The sequence below is a fragment of the Procambarus clarkii genome, chromosome 16 (genome assembly GCF_040958095.1).
Source record: "Procambarus clarkii isolate CNS0578487 chromosome 16, FALCON_Pclarkii_2.0, whole genome shotgun sequence".
NCBI lineage: Eukaryota > Metazoa > Arthropoda > Malacostraca > Decapoda > Cambaridae > Procambarus > Procambarus clarkii.
Window position 1 is genome coordinate 39,990,391 of NC_091165.1, and position 22,307 is coordinate 40,012,697.

At 47.0% G+C, this 22,307-nt stretch overlaps 1 protein-coding gene across 1 annotated transcript in view; it reads left to right on the forward strand.

Annotated features, from left to right (window-relative positions):
* Positions 1 to 3,029: 3,029 nt before the first annotated feature.
* Positions 3,030 to 22,307, forward strand: part of LOC138365360 (homeobox protein 5-like) — a 72,422-nt gene continuing 53,144 nt past the window's right edge. Inside the window, exons 1-3 of the mRNA XM_069325666.1 lie at positions 3,030 to 3,226; positions 4,657 to 4,822; positions 16,676 to 17,544. Of these exons, the coding sequence (XP_069181767.1) occupies positions 3,030 to 3,226; positions 4,657 to 4,822; positions 16,676 to 17,544 (1,232 nt within the window). The remainder of the gene's footprint in view (positions 3,227 to 4,656; positions 4,823 to 16,675; positions 17,545 to 22,307) is intronic.

The following is a 22,307-nucleotide window of genomic DNA, read 5'->3' on the forward strand; positions in this document are numbered from 1 at the left end:
GTAGGGGCTTGATATAACATGTTGTAGAGGCTTGATATAACATGTTGTAGAGGCTTGATATGACATGTTGTAGAGGCTTGATATAACATGTTGTAGAGGCTTGATATAACATGTTGTAGAGGCTTGATATGACATGTTGTAGAGGCTTGATATGACATGTTGTAGAGGCTTGATATGACATGTTGCAGAGGCTTGATATAACATGTTGTAGGGGCTTGATATGACATGTTGTAGGGGCTTGATATAACATGTTGTAGAGGCTTGATATAACATGTTGTAGAGGCTTGATATGACATGTTGTAGAGGCTTGATATGACATGTTGTAGAGGCTTGATATAACATTTTGTAGAGGCTTGATATGACATGTTGTAGAGGCTTGATATGGCATGTTGTAGAGGCTTGATATGACATGTTGCAGAGGCTTGATATAACATGTTGTAGGGGCTTGATATAACATGTTGTAGGGGCTTGATATGACATGTTGTAGAGGCTTGATATGACATGTTGCAGAGGCTTGATATGACATGTTGTAGAGGCTTGATATAACATGTTGTAGAGGCTTGATATAACATGTTGTAGAGGCTTGATATAACATGTTGTAGAGGCTTGATATAACATGTTGTAGGGGCTTGATATGACATGTTGTAGGGGCTTGATATAACATGTTGTAGAGGCTTGATATAACATGTTGTAGAGGCTTGATATGACATGTTGTAGAGGCTTGATATAACATGTTGTAGAGGCTTGATATGACATGTTGTAGAGGCTTGATATAACATGTTGTAGAGGCTTGAAGAGTAACACTAAGTCTGCTTGTAATATAATATTGTAGATGCAAGATATATCATCGTATGTAGAGAAAACATCTTCAAGAAGGATATACTGGTATATTTTAAGGTATACTCTCATCATCTTAGTTATATTTTCTACTTAGGTGTATCGTTATGCTGTCAGGAATATGTTTATGCTGTCAAGTATATCTTTATGCTGTCAGGAATATGTTTATGCTGTCAAGTATATCATTATGCTGTCAGGTATATATCTCATGCTGTCCTCCTACAACCTGTCCTCCTGCAACTTGTCCTCCTATAACCTGTCCTCCTACAACCTGTCCTTCTACAACCTGTCCTCCTACAGCCTGTCCTCCTATAGCCTGTCCTCCTACAACCTGTCCTCCTACAACCTGTCCTCCTACAACCTGTCCTCCTACAGCCTGTTCTCCTACAACCTGTCCTCCTACAGCCTGTCCTCCTACAACCTGTCCTCCTACAACCTGTCCTCCTACAACAATGTCCTCCTACAACCTGTCCTCCTACAGCCTGTCCTCCTACAACCTGTCCTCCTACAATCCGTCCTCCTACAGCCTGTCCTTCTACAACCTGCCCTCCTACAACATGTCCTCCTACAACCTGTCCTCCAACGACCTGTCTTCCTACAACCTGTCCTCCTACAACCTGTCCTCCTACAACCTGTCCTCCTACATCCTGTCTTCCTACAACGTGTCCTCCTACAACCTGTCCTCCAACATCCTGTCTTCCTACAACCTGTCCTCCTACAACCTGTCCTTCTACATCATGTCTTCCTACAACCTGTCCTTCTACAACCTGTCCTCCAGCCACCTGTCCTCCTACAGCCTGTCCTCCTACAACCTGTCCTCCTACAACCTGTCCTCCTACAACCCTGTCCTCCTACAACCTTTCCTCCTACAGCCTGTCCTCCTACAACCTGTCCTCCAACGACCTGTCTTCCTACAACCTGTCCTCCTACAACCTGTCCTTCTACAACCTGTCCTCCTACATCCTGTCTTCCTACAACGTGTCCTCCTACAACCTGTCCTCCAACATCCTGTCTTCCTACAACCTGTCCTCCTACAACCTGTCCTTCTACATCATGTCTTCCTACAACCTGTCCTTCTACAACCTGTCCTCCAGCAACCTGTCCTCCTACAGCCTGTCCTCCTACAACCTGTCCTCCTACAACCTGTCCTCCTACAACCCTGTCCTCCTACAACCTTTCCTCCTACAGCCTGTCCTCCTACAACCTGTCCTCCTACAACCCTGTCCTCCTACAACCTGTCCTCCTACAACCTGTCCTCCTACAACCTGTCCTCCTACATCCTGTCTTCCTACAACGTGTCCTCCTACAACCTGTCCTCCAACATCCTGTCTTCCTACAACCTGTCCTCCTACAACCTGTCCTTCTACATCATGTCTTCCTACAACCTGTCCTTCTACAACCTGTCCTCCAGCAACCTGTCCTCCTACAGCCTGTCCTCCTACAACCTGTCCTCCTACAACTTGTCCTCCTACAACCCTGTCCTCCTACAACCTTTCCTCCTACAGCCTGTCCTCCTACAACCTGTCCTCCTACAACCCTGTCCTCCTACAACCTGTCCTCCTACAGCCTGTCCACCTACAACCTGTCCTCCTACAACCTGTCCTCCTACAGCCTGTCCTCCTACAACCTGTCCTTCTACAACCTGTCCTCATACAGCCTGTCCACCTACAATCTTTCCTCCTACATCCTGTCCTCCTACATCCTGTCCTCCTACAGCCTATCCTCCAACAACCTGTTCTCCTATAATCTGTCCTCCTACAGTCTTTCCTCCTAAAACCTATCCTCCTACAACCTTTCGTCCTACAACCTGTCATCCAACAACGTGTCCTCCTACAACCTGTCCTACAGCCTGTCCACCTACAACCTGTCCTCCTATAACCTGTCCTACAACCTGTCCTTCTACAACCTGTCCTCCTACAGCCTGTCCTCCTATAGCCTGTCCTCCTACAACCTGTCCTCCTACAACCTGTCCTCCTACAACCTGTCCTCCTACAACCTGTCCTCCTACAACCTGTCCTCCTACAGCCTGTCCTCCTACAACCTGTCCTCCTACAACCTGTCCTCCTACAACCCTGTCCTCCTACAACCTGTCCTCCTACAGCCTGTCCTCCTACAACCTGTCCTCCTACAACCTGTCCTCCTACAATCCGTCCTCCTACAGCCTGTCCTTCTACAACCTGCCCTCCTACAACATGTCCTCCTACAACCTGTCCTCCAACGACCTGTCTTCCTATAACCTGTCCTCCTACAACCTGTCCTCCTACAACCTGTCCTCCTACATCCTGTCTTCCTACAACGTGTCCTCCTACAACCTGTCCTCCAACATCCTGTCTTCCTACAACCTGTCCTCCTACAACCTATCCTTCTACATCATGTCTTCCTACAACCTGTCCTAATACAACCTGTCCTCCAGCAACCTGTCCTCCAGCAACCTGTCCTCCTACAACCTGTCCTCCAACAACCTGTCCTCCTACAGCCTGTCCTCCTACAACCTGTCCTCCTACAACCTGTCCTCCTACAACCCTGTCCTCCTACAACCTGTCCTCCTACAGCCTGTCCTCCTACAACCTGTCCTCCTACAACCCTGTCCTCCTACAACCTGTCCTCCTACAGCCTGTCCACCTACAACCTGTCCTCCTACAACCTGTCCTCCTACAACCTGTCCTCCTACAGCCTGTCCTCCTACAACCTGTCCTTCTACAACCTGTCCTCATACAGCCTGTCCTCCTACAACCTGTCCTCATACAGCCTGTCCACCTACAACCTGTCCTCCTACATCCTGTCCTCCTACAGCCTATCCTCCAACAACCTGTTCTCCTATAATCTGTCCTCCTACAGTCTTTCCTCCTAAAACCTATCCTCCTACAACCTTTCGACCTACAACCTGTCATCCAACAACGTGTCCTCCTACAACCTGTCCTACAGCCTGTCGTCCTACAACCTGTCCTCCAACAACGTGTCCTCCTACAACCTGTCCTACAGCCTGTCCACCTACAACCTGTCCTCCTACAGCCTGTCCTCCTACAACCTGTCCTCCTACAACCTGTCCTACAGCCTTTCGTCCTACACCCTGTCCTCCAACAACCTGTCCTCCTACAGCCTGTCGTCTTACAACCTGTCCTCCAACAACGTGTCCTCCTACAACCTGTCCTCCTACAGCCTGTCGTCCTACAACCTGTCCTCCTATAACCTGTCCTACAGCCTGTCGTCCTACAACCTGTCCTCCAACAACCTGTCCTCCTACAGCCTGTCGTCCTACAACCTGTCCTCCAACAACCTGTCCTCCTACAGCCTGTCGTCCTACAACCTGTCCTCCAACAACCTGTTCTCCTACACCCTGTCCTCCTACAGTCTTTCCTCCTACATCCTGTCCTCCTACAACCTTTCGTCCTACAACCTGTCCTCCTACAACCTGTCCTCCTACATCCTGTCCTTCAACAACCTGTCCTCCTACAACCTGTCCTCCAACAACCTGTCCTCCTACATCCTGTCCTCCTATAACCTGTCCTACAGCCTGTCGTCCTACAACCTGTCCTCCAACAACCTGTCTTCCAACAACTTGTCCTACAACCTGTCCTACAACCTGTCCTACAGCCTGTCGTCCTACAACCTGTCCTCCTACAACCTGTCCTCCTACAGGCTGTCCTCCTACAACCTGTCTTCCAACAACCTGTCCTCCTACAACCTGTCCTCCTACAGGCTGTCCTCCTACAACCTGTCTTCCAACAACCTGTCCTCCTACAACCTGTCCTCCTACAGGCTGTCCTCCTACAACCTGTCTTCCAACAACCTGTCCTCCTACAACCTGTCCTCCTACAGGCTGTCCTCCTACAACCTGTCTTCCAACAACCTCTCCTCCTACAACTTATACTACCACAGCCTGTCCTCATTCAATCAGTCCTATAACAACCTGAGCTCCTACAACCTGGCCTCCTACAACCTGTCCTCCTACAACCTGTCCTACAAAAAACGTCGCATTTCGAACGTATGCGTCACACAAAGCCAAAAACTGTCGTGCTAGAAAACTGGAAGCGGCTGGCGAAAGTAACGTACTGTCCCGTTTTCTGTTGTGGGTCCTCTGGCAGGTTAGGAGAGACCACTTTAAATTGACCGTTTTCTTGCCGTTTGGGAACCTTAAGAGGACGGACTGAATTGTTGTTCAGTCTAGCGGATATTTTATGTATATTGGTGAAGAAATTTGTCGGGGGTGTTTTCAGTATATTTTTCTCATGTGTAATACTTTATGCCTCACTCTCCACCACTGTGGGGGAGTATGCCTCACTCTCCACCACTGTGGGGGAGTATGCCTCACTCTCCACCACTGTGGGGAAGTATGCCCCACTCTCCAACATTGTGGGGGAGTGTGCCCCACTCTCCACCACTGTGGGGGAGTATGCCTCACTCTCCACCACTGTGGGGGAGTATGCCTCACTCTCCACCACTGTGGGGAAGTATGCCCCACTCTCCAACATTGTGGGGGAGTGTGCCCCACTCTCCACCACTGTGGGGGAGTGTGCCCCACTCTCCACCACCATTGGGGGAGTATGCCTCACTCTCCACCACTGCTGGGGAGTATGCTCCACTCTCCACCACTGTTGGGGAGTATGCTCCACTCTCCACATTGTTGGGGAGTATGCCTTACTCTCTACCACTGTGGGGGAGTATGCCTCACTCTTCACCACCGTGGGAGGAGTATGCCTCACTCTCCACCACCGTGGGAAAAGTATGCCTCACTCTCCACCACCGTGGGAGAAGTATTCTCCACTCTCCACCACCGTGGGAGGAGTATGCCCCACTCTCCACCACTGCTGGGGAGTATGCTCCACTCTCCACCACTGTGGGGGGAGTATGCCCCACTCTCCACCACTGTGGGGGAGTATGCCTCACTCTCCACCACCGTGGGGGAGTATGCCTCACTCTTCACCACCGTGGGAGGAGTATGCCTCACTCTCCACCACTGTGGGGGGAGTATGCCCCACTCTCCACCACTGTGGGGGAGTATGCCTCACTCTCCACCACCGTGGGGGAGTATGCCTCACTCTTCACCACCGTGGGAGGAGTATGCCTCACTCTCCACCACCGTGGGAAAAGTATGCCTCACTCTCCACCACCGTGGGAGAAGTATTCTCCACTCTCCACCACCGTGGGAGGAGTATGCCCCACTCTCCACCACCGTGGGAGGAGTATGCCCCACTCTCCACCACTGTGGAGGAGTATGCCTCACTCTCCACCACCGTGGGAGGAGTATGCCCCACTCTCCACCACCGTGGGAGGAGTATGCCTCACTCTCCACCACTGTGGGGGAGTATGCCTCACTCTCCACCACCGTGGGAGGAGTATGCCTCACTCTCCACCACCGTGGGAGAGGTATGCCTCGCTCTCCACCTCCGTGGGAGAGGTATGCCCACCGTGGGAGAAGTATGCCCCACTCTCCATCACTGTGGGGGAGTATGCCCCACTCTCCAACACCGTTGGAGAAGTATGCCTCACTCTCCACCACCGAGGGGGAGTATGCCTCACTCTCCACCACTGTGGAGGAGTATGCCCCACTCTCCACCACCGTGGGAGGAGTATGCCCCACTCTCCACCACCGTGGGGAAGTATGCCCCACTCTCCACCACCGTGGGAGGAGTATGCCCCACTCTCCACCACCGTGGGAGGAGTATGCCCCACTCTCCACCACCGTGGGAGGAGTATGCCCCACTCTCCACCACCGTGTGAGGAGTATGCCCCACTCTCCACCACCGTGGGAGGAGTATGCCTCACTCTCCACCACCGTGGGAGGAGTATGCCTCACTTTCCACCACCGTGGGAGGAGTATGCCTCACTTTCCACCACCGTGGGAGGAGTATGCCTCACTTTCCACCACCGTGGGAGGAGTATGCCTCACTTTCCACCACCGTGGGAGGAGTATGCCTCACTCTCCACCACCGTGGGAGGAGTATGCCTCACTCTCCACCACCGTGGGAGGAGTATGCCTCACTCTCCACCACCGTGGGAGGAGTATGCCCCACTCTCCACCACCGTGGGAGGAGTATGCCCCACTCTCCACCACCGTGGGAGGAGTATGCCCCACTCTCCACCACCGTGGGGGAATATGCCCCACTCTCCACCACCGTGGGAGGAGTATGCCCCACTCTCCACCACCGTGGGAGGAGTATGCCCCCACCACTTAGTCCTCATCCACAATAGGAAGGTATTTTCAATGCTCTAAGTTGATATTCAAGAGGAACTCTTTTTGCACCTCTTTCTTCCCTCTCTCTCTCTCTCTCTCTCTCTCTCTCTCTCTCTCTCTCTCTCTCTCTCTCTCTCTCTCTCTCTCTCTCTCTCTCTCTCTCTCTCTCTCTCTCTCTCTCTCTCTCTCTCTCTCTCTCTCTCTCTCTCTCTCTCTCTCTCTCTCTCTCTCTCTCTCTCTCTCCCTCTCTCTCTCTCTCTCTCTCCCTCTCTCTCTCTCTCTCTCTCTCTCTCTCTCTCTCTCTCTCTCTCTCTCTCTCTCTCTCTCTCTCTCTCTCTCTCTCTCTCTCTCTCTCTCTCTCTCTCTCCCCCTCTCTCTCTCTCTCTCTCTCTCTCTCTCTCTCTCTCTCTCTCTCTCTCTCTCTCTCTCTCTCTCTCTCTCTCTCTCTCTCTCTCTCTCTCCCTCTCTCCCTCTATCTCTCCCTCCCTCCCTCCCTCTCCCTCTCCCTCTCCCTCTCCCTCCCTCTCTCTCTCTCTCTCCGTCTCTCTCCCTCTCCCTCTCTCCCTCCCTCTCCTCCTACGCAGCAACTAATCATTTAATAAGCAATTTTAGAGTCGTCTCAAAACTCTCAAATGCGCGTTGAAAAGTCATAATAACGCGTTCGTTAAGAAACTGACGCACAAGCACGCACTGACGTACTGGGACGCACTGACGCACAAGGACACACTGACGTACTGGGACGCACTGACGCACAAGGACACACTGACGTACTGGGACGCACTGACGCACAAGGACACACTGACGTACTGGGACGCACTGACGCACAAGGACACACTGACGTACTGGGACGCACTGACGTACTGGGACGCACTGACGTACTGGGATGCACTGACGCACAAGGATGCACTGACGCACAAGGACGCACTGACGCACAGGGACGCACTGACGGACAAGGACGCACTGATGCACAAGGACGCACTGACGTACTGGGACACACTGACGCACAAGGACGCACTGACGTACTGGGACGCACTGACGCACAAGGACACACTGACGTACTGGGACGCACTGACGCACAAGGACGCACTGACGTACTGGGACGCACTGACGTTCTGGGACGCACTGACGTACTGGGACGCACTGACGCACAAGGATGCACTGACGCACAAGGACGCACTGACGCACAGGGACGCACTGACGGACAAGGATGCACTGACGCACAAGGACGCACTGACGTACTGGGACGCACTGACGCACAAGGACGCACTGACGTACTGGGACGCACTGACGCACAAGGACGCACTGACGTACTGGGACGCACTGACGCACAAGGACGCACTGACGTACTGGGACGCACTGACGCACAAGGATGCACTGACGCACAAGGACGCACTGACGTTATCTTGAGGTTATCTTGAGATGATTTCGGGGCTTTTAGTGTCCCCGCGGCCCGGTCCTCGACCAGGCCTCCACCCCCAGGAAGCAGCCCGAGACAGCTGACTAACACCCAGGTACCTATTTTACTGCTAGGTAACAGGGGCATAGGGTGAAAGAAACTCTGCCCATTGTTTCTCGCCGGCGCCCGGGATCGAACCCGGGACCACAGGATCACAAGTCCAGCGTGCTGTCCGCTCGGCCGACCGGCTCCCATCCTTGCGCTCAATGTGTGCTTCATAGTTCCACCCGTGACTCTCTGAGGCAACTGTCTATGTCCGCCTTGTCTGTGCTAGCATGGCCGGGCCTCAGCTCATGGGCCCCGACTTTCCATCAGCCGATTCCCTAATGTTATATGACTCTTGACCGGCATTTATGAGAGCTGGCACATCTAGCTTTGACAGTGTGGCTGTAGTTGACTTCTACCACCCTGAGTGTGGCTGTTGTTGGCTTCTACCACCCTGAGTGTGGCTGGAGTTGGCTTCTACCACCCTGAGTGTGGCTGTTGTTGGCTTCTACCACCCTGAGTGTGGCTGTTGTTGGTTTCTACCACCCTGAGTGTGGCTGTAGTTGGCTTCTACCACCCTGAGTGTGGCTGTAGTTGGCTTCTACCACCCTGAGTGTGGCTGGAGTTGGCTTCTACCACCCTGAGTGTGGCTGTAGTTGGCTTCTACCACCCTGAGTGTGGCTGTAGTTGGCTTCTACCACCCTGAGTGTGGCTGTTGTTGGCTTCTACTACCCTGAGTGTGGCTTTTGTTGGCTTCTACCACCCTGAGTGTGGCTGGAGTTGGCTTCTACCTCCCTGAGTGTGGCTGGAGTTGGCTTCTACCACCCTGAGTGTGGCTGGAGTTGGCTTCTACCACCCTGAGTGTGGCTGTTGTTGGCTTCTACCACCCAGAGTGTGGCTGTAGTTGGCTTCTACCACCCTGAGTGTGGCTGTAGTTGGCTTCTACCACCCTGAGTGTGGCTGGAGTTGGCTTCTACCACCCTGAGTGTGGCTGTAGTTGGCTTCTACCACCCTGAGTGTGGCTGTAGTTGGCTTCTACCACCCTGAGTGTGGCTGTTGTTGGCTTCTACTACCCTGAGTGTGGCTTTTGTTGGCTTCTACCACCCTGAGTGTGGCTGGAGTTGGCTTCTACCTCCCTGAGTGTGGCTGGAGTTGGCTTCTACCACCCTGAGTGTGGCTGGAGTTGGCTTCTACCACCCTGAGTGTGGCTGTTGTTGGCTTCTACCACCCAGAGTGTGGCTGTAGTTGGCTTCTACCACCCTGAGTGTGGCTGTAGTTGGCTTCTACCACCCTGAGTGTGGCTGGAGGTGGCTTCTACCACCCAGAGTGTGGCTGGAGTTTGCTTCTACCACCCTGAGTGTGGCTGTTGTTGGCTTCTACCACCCTGAGTGTGGCTGTTGTTGGCTTCTACCACCCTGAGTGTGGCTGTTGTTGGCTTCTACCATCCTGAGTGTGGCTGTAGTTGACTTCTACCACCCTGAGTGTGGCTGTAGTTGGCTTCTACCACCCTGAGTGTGGCTGTAGTTGGCTTCTACCACCCTGAGTGTGGCTGGAGTTGGCTTCTACCACCCTGAGTGTGGCTGGAGGTGGCTTCTACCACCCTGAGTGTGGCTGGAGTTGGCTTCTACCACCCTGAGTGTGGCTGTTGTTGGCTTCTACCACCCTGAGTGTGGCTGTTGTTGGCTTCTACCACTCTGAGTGTGGCTGTTGTTGGCTTCTACCACCCTAAGTGTGGCTGTAGTTGGCTTCTACCACCCTGAGTGTGGCTGTTGTTGGCTTCTACCACCCTGAGTGTGGCTAACAGTGCGTCAGTGCGTCCCTGTGCGTCAGTGCGACGTACTGGGACGCACTGACGCACAAGGATGCACTGACGCACAAGGACGCACTGACGTACTGGGACGCACTGACGTACTGGGACGCACTGACGCACAAGGACGCACTGACGTTCTGGGACGCACTAACGCACAAGGACGCACTGACGCACAAGGACGCACTGACGCACAGGGACGCACTGACGGACAAGGACGCACTAACGCACAAGGACGCACTGACGTACTGGGACGCATTGACGTACTGGGACGCACTGACGTACTGGGACGCACTGACGTACTGGGACGCACTGACGTACTGGGACGCACTGACGTACTGGGACGCACTGACGCACAAGGACGCACTGACGCACAAGGACGCACTAACGCACAAGGACGCACTGACGCACAAGGACGCACTGACGCACAAGGACGCACTAACGCACAAGGACGCACTGACGCACAAGGACGCACTGACGCACAAGGACGCACTAACGCACAAGGACGCACTGACGCACAAGGACGCACTGACGCACAAGGACGTACTAACGCACAAGGACGCACTGACGCACAAGGACGCACTGACGCACAAGGACACTGGGGCGTATAAGAACGCATCAACTACGCCTATGTGCATTAGGGCTCCATGATGTGAATACAAGATGTATTATGACGCAATAATACAAAACGTATTATGACGCGATAATACAAGACGTATTATGACGCAATAATACAAAACGTATTATGACGCAATAATACAAGACGTATTATGACGCGATAATACAAGATGTATTATGACGCAATAATACAAGATGTATTATGACGCAATAATACAAGATGTATTATGACGCAATAATACAAGATGTAATATTATGACGCAATAATACAAGACGTATTATGACGCGATAATACAAGACGTATTATGACGCAATAATACAAGATGTATTATGACGCAATAATACAAGATGTAATATTATGACGCAATAATACAAGATGAATTATGACGCAATAATACAAGACGTATTATGACGCAATAATACAAGATGAATTATGACGCAATAATACAAGACGTATTATGACGCAATAATACAAGATGTATTATGACGCAATAATACAAGATGTAATATTATGACGCAATAATACAAGACGTATTATGACGCGATAATACAAGACGTATTATGACGCAATAATACAAGATGTAATATTATGACGCAATAATACAAGACGTATTATGACGCGATAATACAAGACGTATTATGACGCGATAATACAAGACGTATTATGACGCGATAATACAAGATGTATTATGACGCAATAATACAAGATGTATTATGACGCAATAATACAAGATGTATTATGACGTAATAATACAAGATGTATTATGACGCAATAATACAAGATGTATTATGACGCAATAATACAAGATGTATTATGACGCAATAATACAAGATGTATTATGACGCAATAATACTAGATGTATTATGACGCGATAATACAAGATGTATTATGACGCAATAATACAAGATGCATTATGACGCGATAATACAAGATGTATTATGACGCGATAATACAAGATGTATTATGACGCAATAATACAAGATGCATTATGACGCGATAATACAAGATGTATTATGACGCAATAATACAAGATGTATTATGACGTAATAATACAAGATGTATTATGACGCAATAATACAAGATGTATTATGACGCAATAATACAAGATGTATTATGACGCAATAATACAAGATGTATTATGACGCAATAATACAAGATGTATTATGACGCAATAATACAAGATGTATTATGACGCAATAATACAAGATGTATTATGACGTAATAATACAAGACGTATTATGACGCGATAATACAAGATGTATTATGACGTAATAATACAAGATGTATTATGACGTAATAATACAAGATGTATTATGACGCAATAATACAAGATGTATTATGACGTAATAATACAAGATGTATTATGACGTAATAATACAAGATGTATTATGACGCAATAATACAAGATGTATTATGACGCGATAATACAAGATGCATTATGACGCGATAATACAAGATGTATTATGACGCAATAATACAAGATGCATTATGACGCGATAATACAAGATGTATTATGACGCAATAATACAAGATGCATTATGACGCGATAATACAAGATGTATTATGACGCAATAATACAAGATGTATTATGACGCAATAATACAAGATGTATTATGACGCAATAATACAAGATGTATTATGACGCAATAATACAAGATGTATTATGACGCAATAATACAAGATGTATTATGACGCAATAATACAAGATGTATTATGACGTAATAATACAAGATGTATTATGACGCAATAATACAAGATGTATTATGACGCAATAATACAAGATGTATTATGACGTAATAATACAAGATGTATTATGACGCAATAATACAAGATGTATTATGACGCAATAATACAAGATGTATTATGACGCAATAATACAAGATGTATTATGACGCAATAATACTAGATGTATTATGACGCGATAATACAAGATGAATTATGACGCGATAATACAAGATGTATTATGACGCAATAATACAAGACAATGTAAGGTATTAGAACCTGCGTCTTATACACAACTGAGGACGTATAAGGACGCAGAAGAATCCAAGGACGCAAATACTATCAATGACGCACAAGGACGCAATAATGAACAAGGTCGGAAGAGCGCACAAAGACGCAAGAATGCCCCCCTGACGCAATATCTTACCAGGAATTAGCAACGAACGAGGACGCAACTTTGCTTCACATCTCTCCCATTCCATTCTCCTCTGTCTCACTTCTCCCTCCACCTGCTCTTCTATCTGTCTTCCTGTCCCCCTTCCCCCCCATTCCACCCCCAACGCCCCCCTCCTTCCCCTTAATAGTGACGAACACGCCTGGTAACTTTATTGCATTCCGACTTTATTAGCTTTATTCCCCGATTTTCTTCCCCGTTCCATTATGAAGATTTACCGAGGGGTAAAAACCCAGTGAGAAACATTATTTCCCAATCTCATTAAATCACGGGAAAGTACCCCCCCCCCCCCACACACACCCACACACACCCATACACTAGACTTCCCCACACACTTCCACACACCCACACACACATCCTCACACACCCCCACACACCCCCACACACTTCCACACACACCCCCACACACTTCCACACACCAATGCACACACACACACACACCCACACACCAATGCACATACACACACACACACTTCCACACACCAATGCACACACACACACACACACCCACACACCAATGCACACACACACACACACACTTCCACACACCAATGCAAACACACACACACCCACACACCAATGCACACACACACTCACCCACACACCCACATACCAATGCACACACACAAGTGATGTCTGGGATCTGTTGCCTAATTATAATTTGTGGGGGAGACTTTGTGGAAACTTTGTTTTACTGGGACTAAAGTTTGTGTGGGGGTAGGTTTGTGGGGGGGGGGGGAGTGGGGGCAATTGTGGTTGTTTGTGGGAGGAGAAGTATGTATGGCAAGTTTAGAGAGGATTGTGGTTTTGATCTGGGGGGTATTTGTGTGTGTGTGGGGGGGGGATTGTGGGGTAAAAATTAGTGTGTTTTGTTTGAGCATGCCTGTGTGTACTCACAAAGTTGTGCTTGCGGGGGTTGAGCTCTGGCTCTTTGGTCCCGCCTCTCAACCGTCAGTCAACTGGTGTACAGAGAGAGAGAGAGAGAGAGAGAGAGAGAGAGAGAGAGAGAGAGAGAGAGAGAGAGAGAGAGAGAGAGAGAGAGAGAGAGAGAGAGAGAGAGAGAGAGAGAGAGAGAGAGAGAGAGAGAGAGAGAGAGAGAGAGAGAGAGAGAGAGAGAGAGAGAGAGAGAGAGAGAAAGAGAGAGAGAGAGAGAGAAAGAGAGAGAGAGAGAGAGAGAGAGAGAGAGAGAGAGAGAGAGAGAGAGAGAGAGAGAGAGAGAGAGAGAGAGAGAGAGAAAGAGAGGGAGAGAGAGAGAGAGAGAGAGAGAGAGAGAGAGAGAGAGAGAGAGAGAGAGAGAGAGAGAGAGAGAGAGAGAGAGAGAGAGAGAGAGAGAGAGAGAGAGAGAGAGTACTCATAGTTCACTCAGCCAGAGTGGGAAGCGCCACTCGGTAATTTGAGGACTGTAAATCGAGTGCTGATGGATGGGAAAAGCGCCAATATTGGCTCACTTTAAGGCATCTTTCTTCATATCTTCTGATCTTCTTGAAAATTAAAATATTGAACTTTTCTCCCCGAACTTTATTGGTTCATCTTTGATATTGTTGCTTGCTGGCAGTATTGAAATCTTTCATCATTAAAATAATAATATTAATAGTAATAATTAATTATTATTATTTTAATTTAGGTTTCAATTGCTAGTTAGTGTTTATCACATGTTTAAAGGGGATTAGTGACTTTATTTTTCATGATTTTATTTGTAATATATTCACTTATGTTTATATGTTCCGGTATCTGGTTCCATTCCTCATCTTTTGGTCTCTCCTACTCTTTTCTTTCTCACTTCTTCTGTCTTACTCCTTCTTTTTCTCATTCTCTGATTCTTACCTCATATTAATGAGACTTTTCCTTCTGTTTCAAGCCTCTCGTGGAGCCTTCCCTCCTAAGGAGTCTTCTCTCCTAAGGAGTCTTCTCTCCTGAGGAGTCTTCCCTTCTGAGGAATCTTCCCTCGTGAGGAGTCTTCCCTCCTGAGGAATCTTCCCTTCTGAGGAGTCTTCCCTTCTGAGGAATCTTCCCTCGTGAGGAGTCTTCCCTCCTGAGGAAAGCAGGAACAACAGCACCATTGCATCTTGCAATCCAAAGACAAAAAAAGTTGTGGTTGATTCTGCAAGGTCTGGGTCATGTGCCGGGCTGGTGAGGCATTGTGTACCACATCTCTATACTTCCCTCACCTTCCCTCCCTCCCTCCCTCCCTCTCTCCCTCTCACCTACCTCCCCGCCTCCCTTCTCTCGTGTGTAAGTACGGTCGCTATAAGTAACCGCCCTTCAAGGGGCCAACCAGGCTATAAGATGCCTCTCCCACCTCACCCAAACTCACATCTCACAACAAACTCATACAACTTAAGGACGCAACAGTCACTTTCCTTGTTTAGTTTATAACATTAACATCCAGTCACTTTCCTTGTTTAGTTTATAACATTAACATCCAGTCACTTTCCTTGTTTTGTTTATAACATTAACATCCAGTCACTTTCCTTGTTTTGTTTATAACATTAACATCTGACATGCAATAACCATTTAGAAGTTCATTCAAATCTTCCGTGTTCTAACTTGGGCTTATAGTTTAATGTCCCTATTTATATCTTCCATATTTTTCCCATTAAACAAAATTCCTCCATTTACGAACTGTAATCAGTATATATTATATATTGTCTCTCTGGGGAAAGTATTTTGAGTTTTGGGAACTCGCTTCATGAGGGAGATTCATAATGTTTAGGGTTAACTGAGTCAACACTCAGTGTATTGTTAACACAGTTCAGAGCATGTGTTTGGTGGAACCATTTGTGCAGCATAACGCAAATGGGCTCTTACAGTATCACGATAACCCAAATGGGCTCTTAAAGTATTAAGATAATCCAATTAGGGTCTCACAGTATCAAGATAACCCAAGTGAGGTCTCACAGTATCAAGATAACCCAAGTGACGTCTCTCAGTATCAAGATAACCCAAATGGGCTCTCACAGTATCAAGATAACCCAAGTGAGGTCCCTCAGTATCAAGATAACCCAAATGGGCTCTTACAGTATCAAGATAACCCAAGTGAGGTCTCACAGTATCAAGATAACCCAAATGGGCTCTCACAGTATCAAGATAACCCAAATGGGCTCTCACAGTATCAAGATAACCCAAATGGGCTCTCACAGTATCAAGATAACCCAAATGGGCTCTCACAGTATCAAGATAACCCAAGTAAGGTCTCACAGTATCAAGATAACCCAAGTGAGGTCTCACAGTATCAAGATAACCCAAATGGGCTCTCACAGTATCAAGATAACCCAAATGGGCTCTCATAGTACCAAGATAACCCAAATGGGCTCTCACAGTATCAAGATAACCCAAATGGGCTCTCACAATATCAAGATTGCCCGTGTGAGGTCTATCAGTATCAAGATAACCCTAGTGAGGTCTCACAGTATCAAGATAACCCAAGTGAGGTCTCTCAGTATCAGGATAACCCAAGTGAGGTCTATCAGTATCAAGATAACCCTAGTGACGTCTCTCAGTATCAAGATAACCCAAGGTAGGTCTCACAGTATCAAGATAACCGAAGGGAGGTCTCACAGTATCAAGATAACCCAAATGGGCTCTCCCAGTATCAAGATAACCCAAATGGGCTCTCACAGTATCAAGATAACCCAAATGGGCTCTCACAGTATCAAGATAACCCAAGTAAGGTCTCACAGTATCAAGATAACCCAAGTGAGGTCTCACAGTATCAAGATTACCCGTTTGAGGTCTATCAGTATCAAGATAACCCTAGTGAGGTCTCACAGTATCAAGATAACCCAAGTGAGGTCTCTCAGTATCAGGATAACCCAAGTGAGGTCTCTCAGTATCAGGATAACCCAAGTGAGGTCTCTCAGTATCAGGATAACCCAACTGAGGTCTCTCAGTATCAAGATAACCCAAGTGGGGTCTCTCAGTATCAAGATAACCCAGGTGAGGTCTTTCAGTATCAAGATAACCCAACTTGGGTCTCACAGTATCAGGATAACCCAAGTGAGGTCTCACAGCATCAAGATTACCCGTGTGATGTCTATCAGTATCAAGATAACCCAAATGGGCTCTCACAGTATCAAGATAACCCAAATGGGCTCTCACAGTATCAAGATAACCCAAATGGGCTCTCACAGTATCAAGATTACCCGTGTGAGGTCTATCAGTATCAGGATAACCCAAGTGAGGTCTCACAGTATCAAGATAACCCAACTGAGGTCTCTCAGTATCAGGATAACCCAAGTGAGATCTCTCAGTATCAAGATAACCCAACTGGGGTCTCACAGTATCAAGATAACCCAAATGGGCTCTCACAGTATCAAGATAACCCAAATGGGCTCTCACAGTATCAAGATAACCCAAATGGGCTCTCACAGTATCAAGATAACCCAAATGGGCTCTCACAGTATCAAGATAACCCAAATGGGCTCTCACAGTATCAAGACAACCCAAATGGGCTCTCACAGTATCAAGACAACCCAAATGGGCTCTTACAGTATCATGATATTATTATTCATATTAATATTTTTATTATCATTAAGTATATTATTATTTTAATTGAGGAGTAAAGTTTAAAGTATTTAATTATTACACACGATGCTGAGAGAATAGACATGGCAGACAAGGACAATAGACATGACAGACAAGGACAATAGACATGGCAGATAAGGACAATAGACATGACAGACAAGGACAATAGACATGACAGACAAGGAGAATAGACATGGCAGACAAGGACAATAGACATGACAGACAAGGACAATAGACATGACAGACAAGGACAGTAGACATGACAGACAAGGACAATAGACATGACAGACAAGGAGAATAGACATGACAGACAAGGACAATAGACATGAGAGACAAGGACAATAGACATGACAGACAAGGACAATAGACATGACAGACAAGGAGAATAGACATGACAGACAAGGACAATAGACATGACAGACAAGGAGAATAGACATGACAGACAGGGACAATAGACATGACAGACAAGGACAATAGACATGACAGACAAGGAAAATAGACATGGCAGACAAGGACAATAGACATGAATGACAAGGACAATAGACATGACAGACAAGGACAATAGACATGACAGACAAGGACAATAGACATGAATGACAAGGACAATAGACATGACAGACAAGGACAATAGACATGGCAGACAAGGACAATAGACATGACAGACAAGGACAATAGACATGACAGACAAAGACAATAGACATGAATGACAAGGACAATAGACATGACAGACAAGGACAATAGACATGGCAGACAAGGACAATAGACATGACAGACAAGGACAATAGACATGACAGACAAAGACAATAGACATGAATGACAAGGACAATATACATGGCAGACAAAGACAATAGACATGACAGACAAAGACAATAGACATGAATGACAAGGACAATAGACATGACAGACAAGGACAATAGACATTGCAGACAAGGACAATAGACATGACAGACAAGGACAATAGACATGACAGACAAAGACAATAGACATGAATGACAAGGACAATAGACATGACAGACAAGGACAATAGACATGACAGACAAAGACAATAGACATGAATGACAAGGACAATAGACATGGCAGACAAGGACAATAGACATGACAGACAAGGATAATACAAATGTCCAGACATGGACAGCCTCTTCAAATTGCGAGAGAGTAAGACAACACAATTGGAACATGGAAACGCAAATGCGTCTAAGAAACGTAAGGAAACACACCTGTGCTGTACGGGGGATCAACAGGTTGATTAATCCACGGAAGGAAGCCGTTGTGGAAGCCACCTCCGAGTCCACAACTTCAGAAAGTTCACTTACAAGTAAGTATGTAAGTTCACACAGTGAACTTACAAGACGTTCACTACCTTAAAGTGAACAAAATGTTCACTTACAAGGATAGTAAGCGAGGCGTGAAGGGCCAGACTTCACTTCCTCAATGTCACTTATAGGTAAGTAGTGATAGGTAAGTACACTTAACATATAAATTTCGCAGTAAATATACTCGGGATGGAAGTCTACGGAAATGGCTACCCATGTTTGACTATGTGTGTGGTATTTTGGTGGCGATCACTTGTTTAGAATAGTTTGTTAGCAGAGAAATTGTTCCAGTAGAGAGAGGGAGAGAGAGAGAGAGAGAGAGAGAGAGAGAGAGAGAGAGAGAGAGAGAGAGAGAGAGAGAGAGAGAGAGAGAGAGAGAGAGAGAGAGAGAGAGAGAGAGAGAGAGAGAGAGAGAGAGAGAGAGAGAGAGAGAGAGAGAGAGAGAGAGAGAGAGAGAGAGAGAGAGAGAGAGAGAGAGAGAGAGAGAGAGAGAGAGAGAGAGAGAGAGAGAGAGAGAGAGAGAGAAAGAGAGAGAGAGAGAGAGAGAGAGAGAGAGAGAGAGAGAGAGAGAGAGAGAGAGAGAGAGAGAGAGAGAGAGAGAGAGAAAGAAAGAGAGAGAGAGAGACAAGGAGCGTGTACGTCTGTACTGAAACAAGCATTTACTCACATATTCCCTCTGGTAAATACCAGTACATCACGACATCCTTAACTTGAACGTGATATTAAAGACTTAGTAAAGAAAGTTACACTCGAAACTCTATTAAGAAACTTTGTTAACTTCAAAGATGAAAACTTACTACGAGGAAAAATGAATCACAATATTTATTATGACTAATTAGAGACAACAGCATCTTCAGGGTGTCTCAAGATCTGGAGATATTGCCTGATGTTGGTCACTATTATTTGTTGTAGTGTAAGTTAATATTAGATCAATAATGTTGATTGTCTTGATTTATCACTGTAATAATGTGTATGTCACTGTCTTCCTCACTGATATTCACGTCCTCCCCCCCCCCCTCATACATGCTATAATGTTATCTAGCACTGTAACCATTTTCACTACACACTTGCCACCTCACTGTTATCAAAATATTATTCACGGAACACAAATCTGTCATCTGAACATTCCTTTTCCCAGTCAATATCTGAATACAGTGTTGCCAGTGATCAACACTTTCGCAAAACATTTGTGCCTCTGAGGTCAAAAATGCTGTTTTTCATGTATTTTGATGTAATAAATTCATATATAATAAATAAATTTAGTGACTAGCTATAGTTTTCAGTGTGAGGCGTGGTAACAAAATCTTGTATTATTCAAGGCCTGGTGGATGAGGAACGTGTTATACCCGGGTTTCACTGGTGGACGGAGAGGCGAGTCTCTCATGAAACACAGTGGGAATCTCGCACTACTCTCCTACTCACAAATACAAGAGCAGCACTTTTCTTGTATCCATCCGGGGTGGAGCCGATCGGTCGAGTGGACAGCACGCTGGACTTGTGATCCTGTGGTCCTGGGTTCGATCCCAGGCGCCGGTGAGAAACAATGGGCAGAGTTTCTTTCAACCTATGCCCCTGTTACCTAGCAGTAAAATAGGTACCTGGGTGTTAGTCAGCTGTCACAGGCTGCTTCCTGGGGGTGGAGGCCTGGTCGAGGACCGGGCCGCGGGGACACTAAAGCCCTGAAATCATCTCAAGATAACCTCAAGATAGATCCGCGGCAGTTCGAGTCTCCAAGAACCCAGGTGAATGGGATGCTGTTTCCACTGATGATAAATGACAATTTATGCTTCATTTTACCAAACATTTCCTTGACATGGGCTGCATAGCCCAGTGGAGGAAGGGGGAGAGAATTATCAGGGTGTAGCACCAAGCAATTACGACAATATAGGACTCAGAAGAGTTCAGCATAAGGATTTGGGATGGGACGGGGGAAAAAAATGGTGCCCAACCACTTGGACGTTCGGGGATTGAACTTAGTCCTGCATGAAGCGAGACTGTTGCTCTACCGCCCAGCTCAAGCGGTTGTAAATAACACGTTGTACTTGATGATAAAACACTCCCATTATGTAGCAAAACAACTTAAAAACTTGTGAATAAAAACTAGAGCTAAATAAAAAAATATTAAACACCATTTGCATTACCAGTGATCCAGAATAAGTCAAGACTGACTTAATTTTTTACAGAAGCATTTTGGTTATATTGTATATAAATTAATGCTAAATCCTACAAGACATTTATTTGGACATTTCCTATCCAGCCACCTCGTGAAGGGCGCTTGAGGGCTGATTACCCTTCAAGGGTGACCTCAGGGGCTGGTCCAGACCACCATATGACACTCTCCATATAATCACCAATCACCATGCAAAGTTGAGAGTGACTAGCCCTAAGCATCTGATTTCTAACCTCGGATTTACAGACAAATGAAAAAATAATTTACCATATAAATATAGACTCCCAGACTGCTGCAGATGCAGAGTGTAGTCTTCCCTTGCAACGGAAGTAACTATAAATGACGTAATAAATTCAAAATACAACTATACATATGAATTAAAATGACATCAACAACCAATCAATGTATACTGAAGCAAATAGCTAGCTATTCAAAACCCATAAAGAAGCAGGGACGCCATCAACAAAGCCTATCAACACACACTATAGTCATAATAAAATGAGATTTGCCTAAGAGCTCCTGAAGGACACACACTCCAGGAAGCGTTTGAGTGTGTCGTGGAGATCGACCTGAGCGTCTCCCAGGAGCTCTGAGAGCCTCGTCTGGGGCTCAACAACCCTGACGTCGTTATCTTGCCAACAGGGATCAATTGGTTCCTTGTTTCGTATCACGTCGAACAGATCGTCTCCAAGACTTCGTAGGGACCTTTTTACCACCAACCGAAGGAAGAGTTTATAGACTCATGGGAAGGGACGCAGTAGCGGGAGGGGGGGGGGGGGAGAGAGAGAGAGAGAGAGAGAGAGAGAGAGAGAGAGAGAGAGAGAGAGAGAGAGAGAGAGAGAGAGAGAGAGAGAGAGAGAGAGAGAGAGAGTGAGAGAGAGAGAGAGAGAGAGAGAGAGAGTGAGAGAGAGAGAGAGAGAGAGAGAGAGAGAGAGAGAGAGAGAGAGAGAGAGAGAGAGAGAGAGAGAGAGAGAGAGAGAGAGAGAGAGAGAGAGAGAGAGAGAGAGAGAGAGAGAGAGAGAGAGAGAGAGAGAGAGAGAGAGAGAGAGAGAGAGAGAGAGAGAGAGAGAGAGAGAGAGAGAGAGAGAGAGAGAGAGAGAGAGAGAGAGAGAGAGAGAGAGAGAGAGAGAGAGAGAGAGAGAGAGAGAGAGAGAGAGAGAGAGAGAGAGAGAGAGAGAGAGAGAGAGAGAGAGAGAGAGAGAGAGAGAGAGAGAGAGAGAGAGAGAGAGAGAGAGAGAGAGAGAG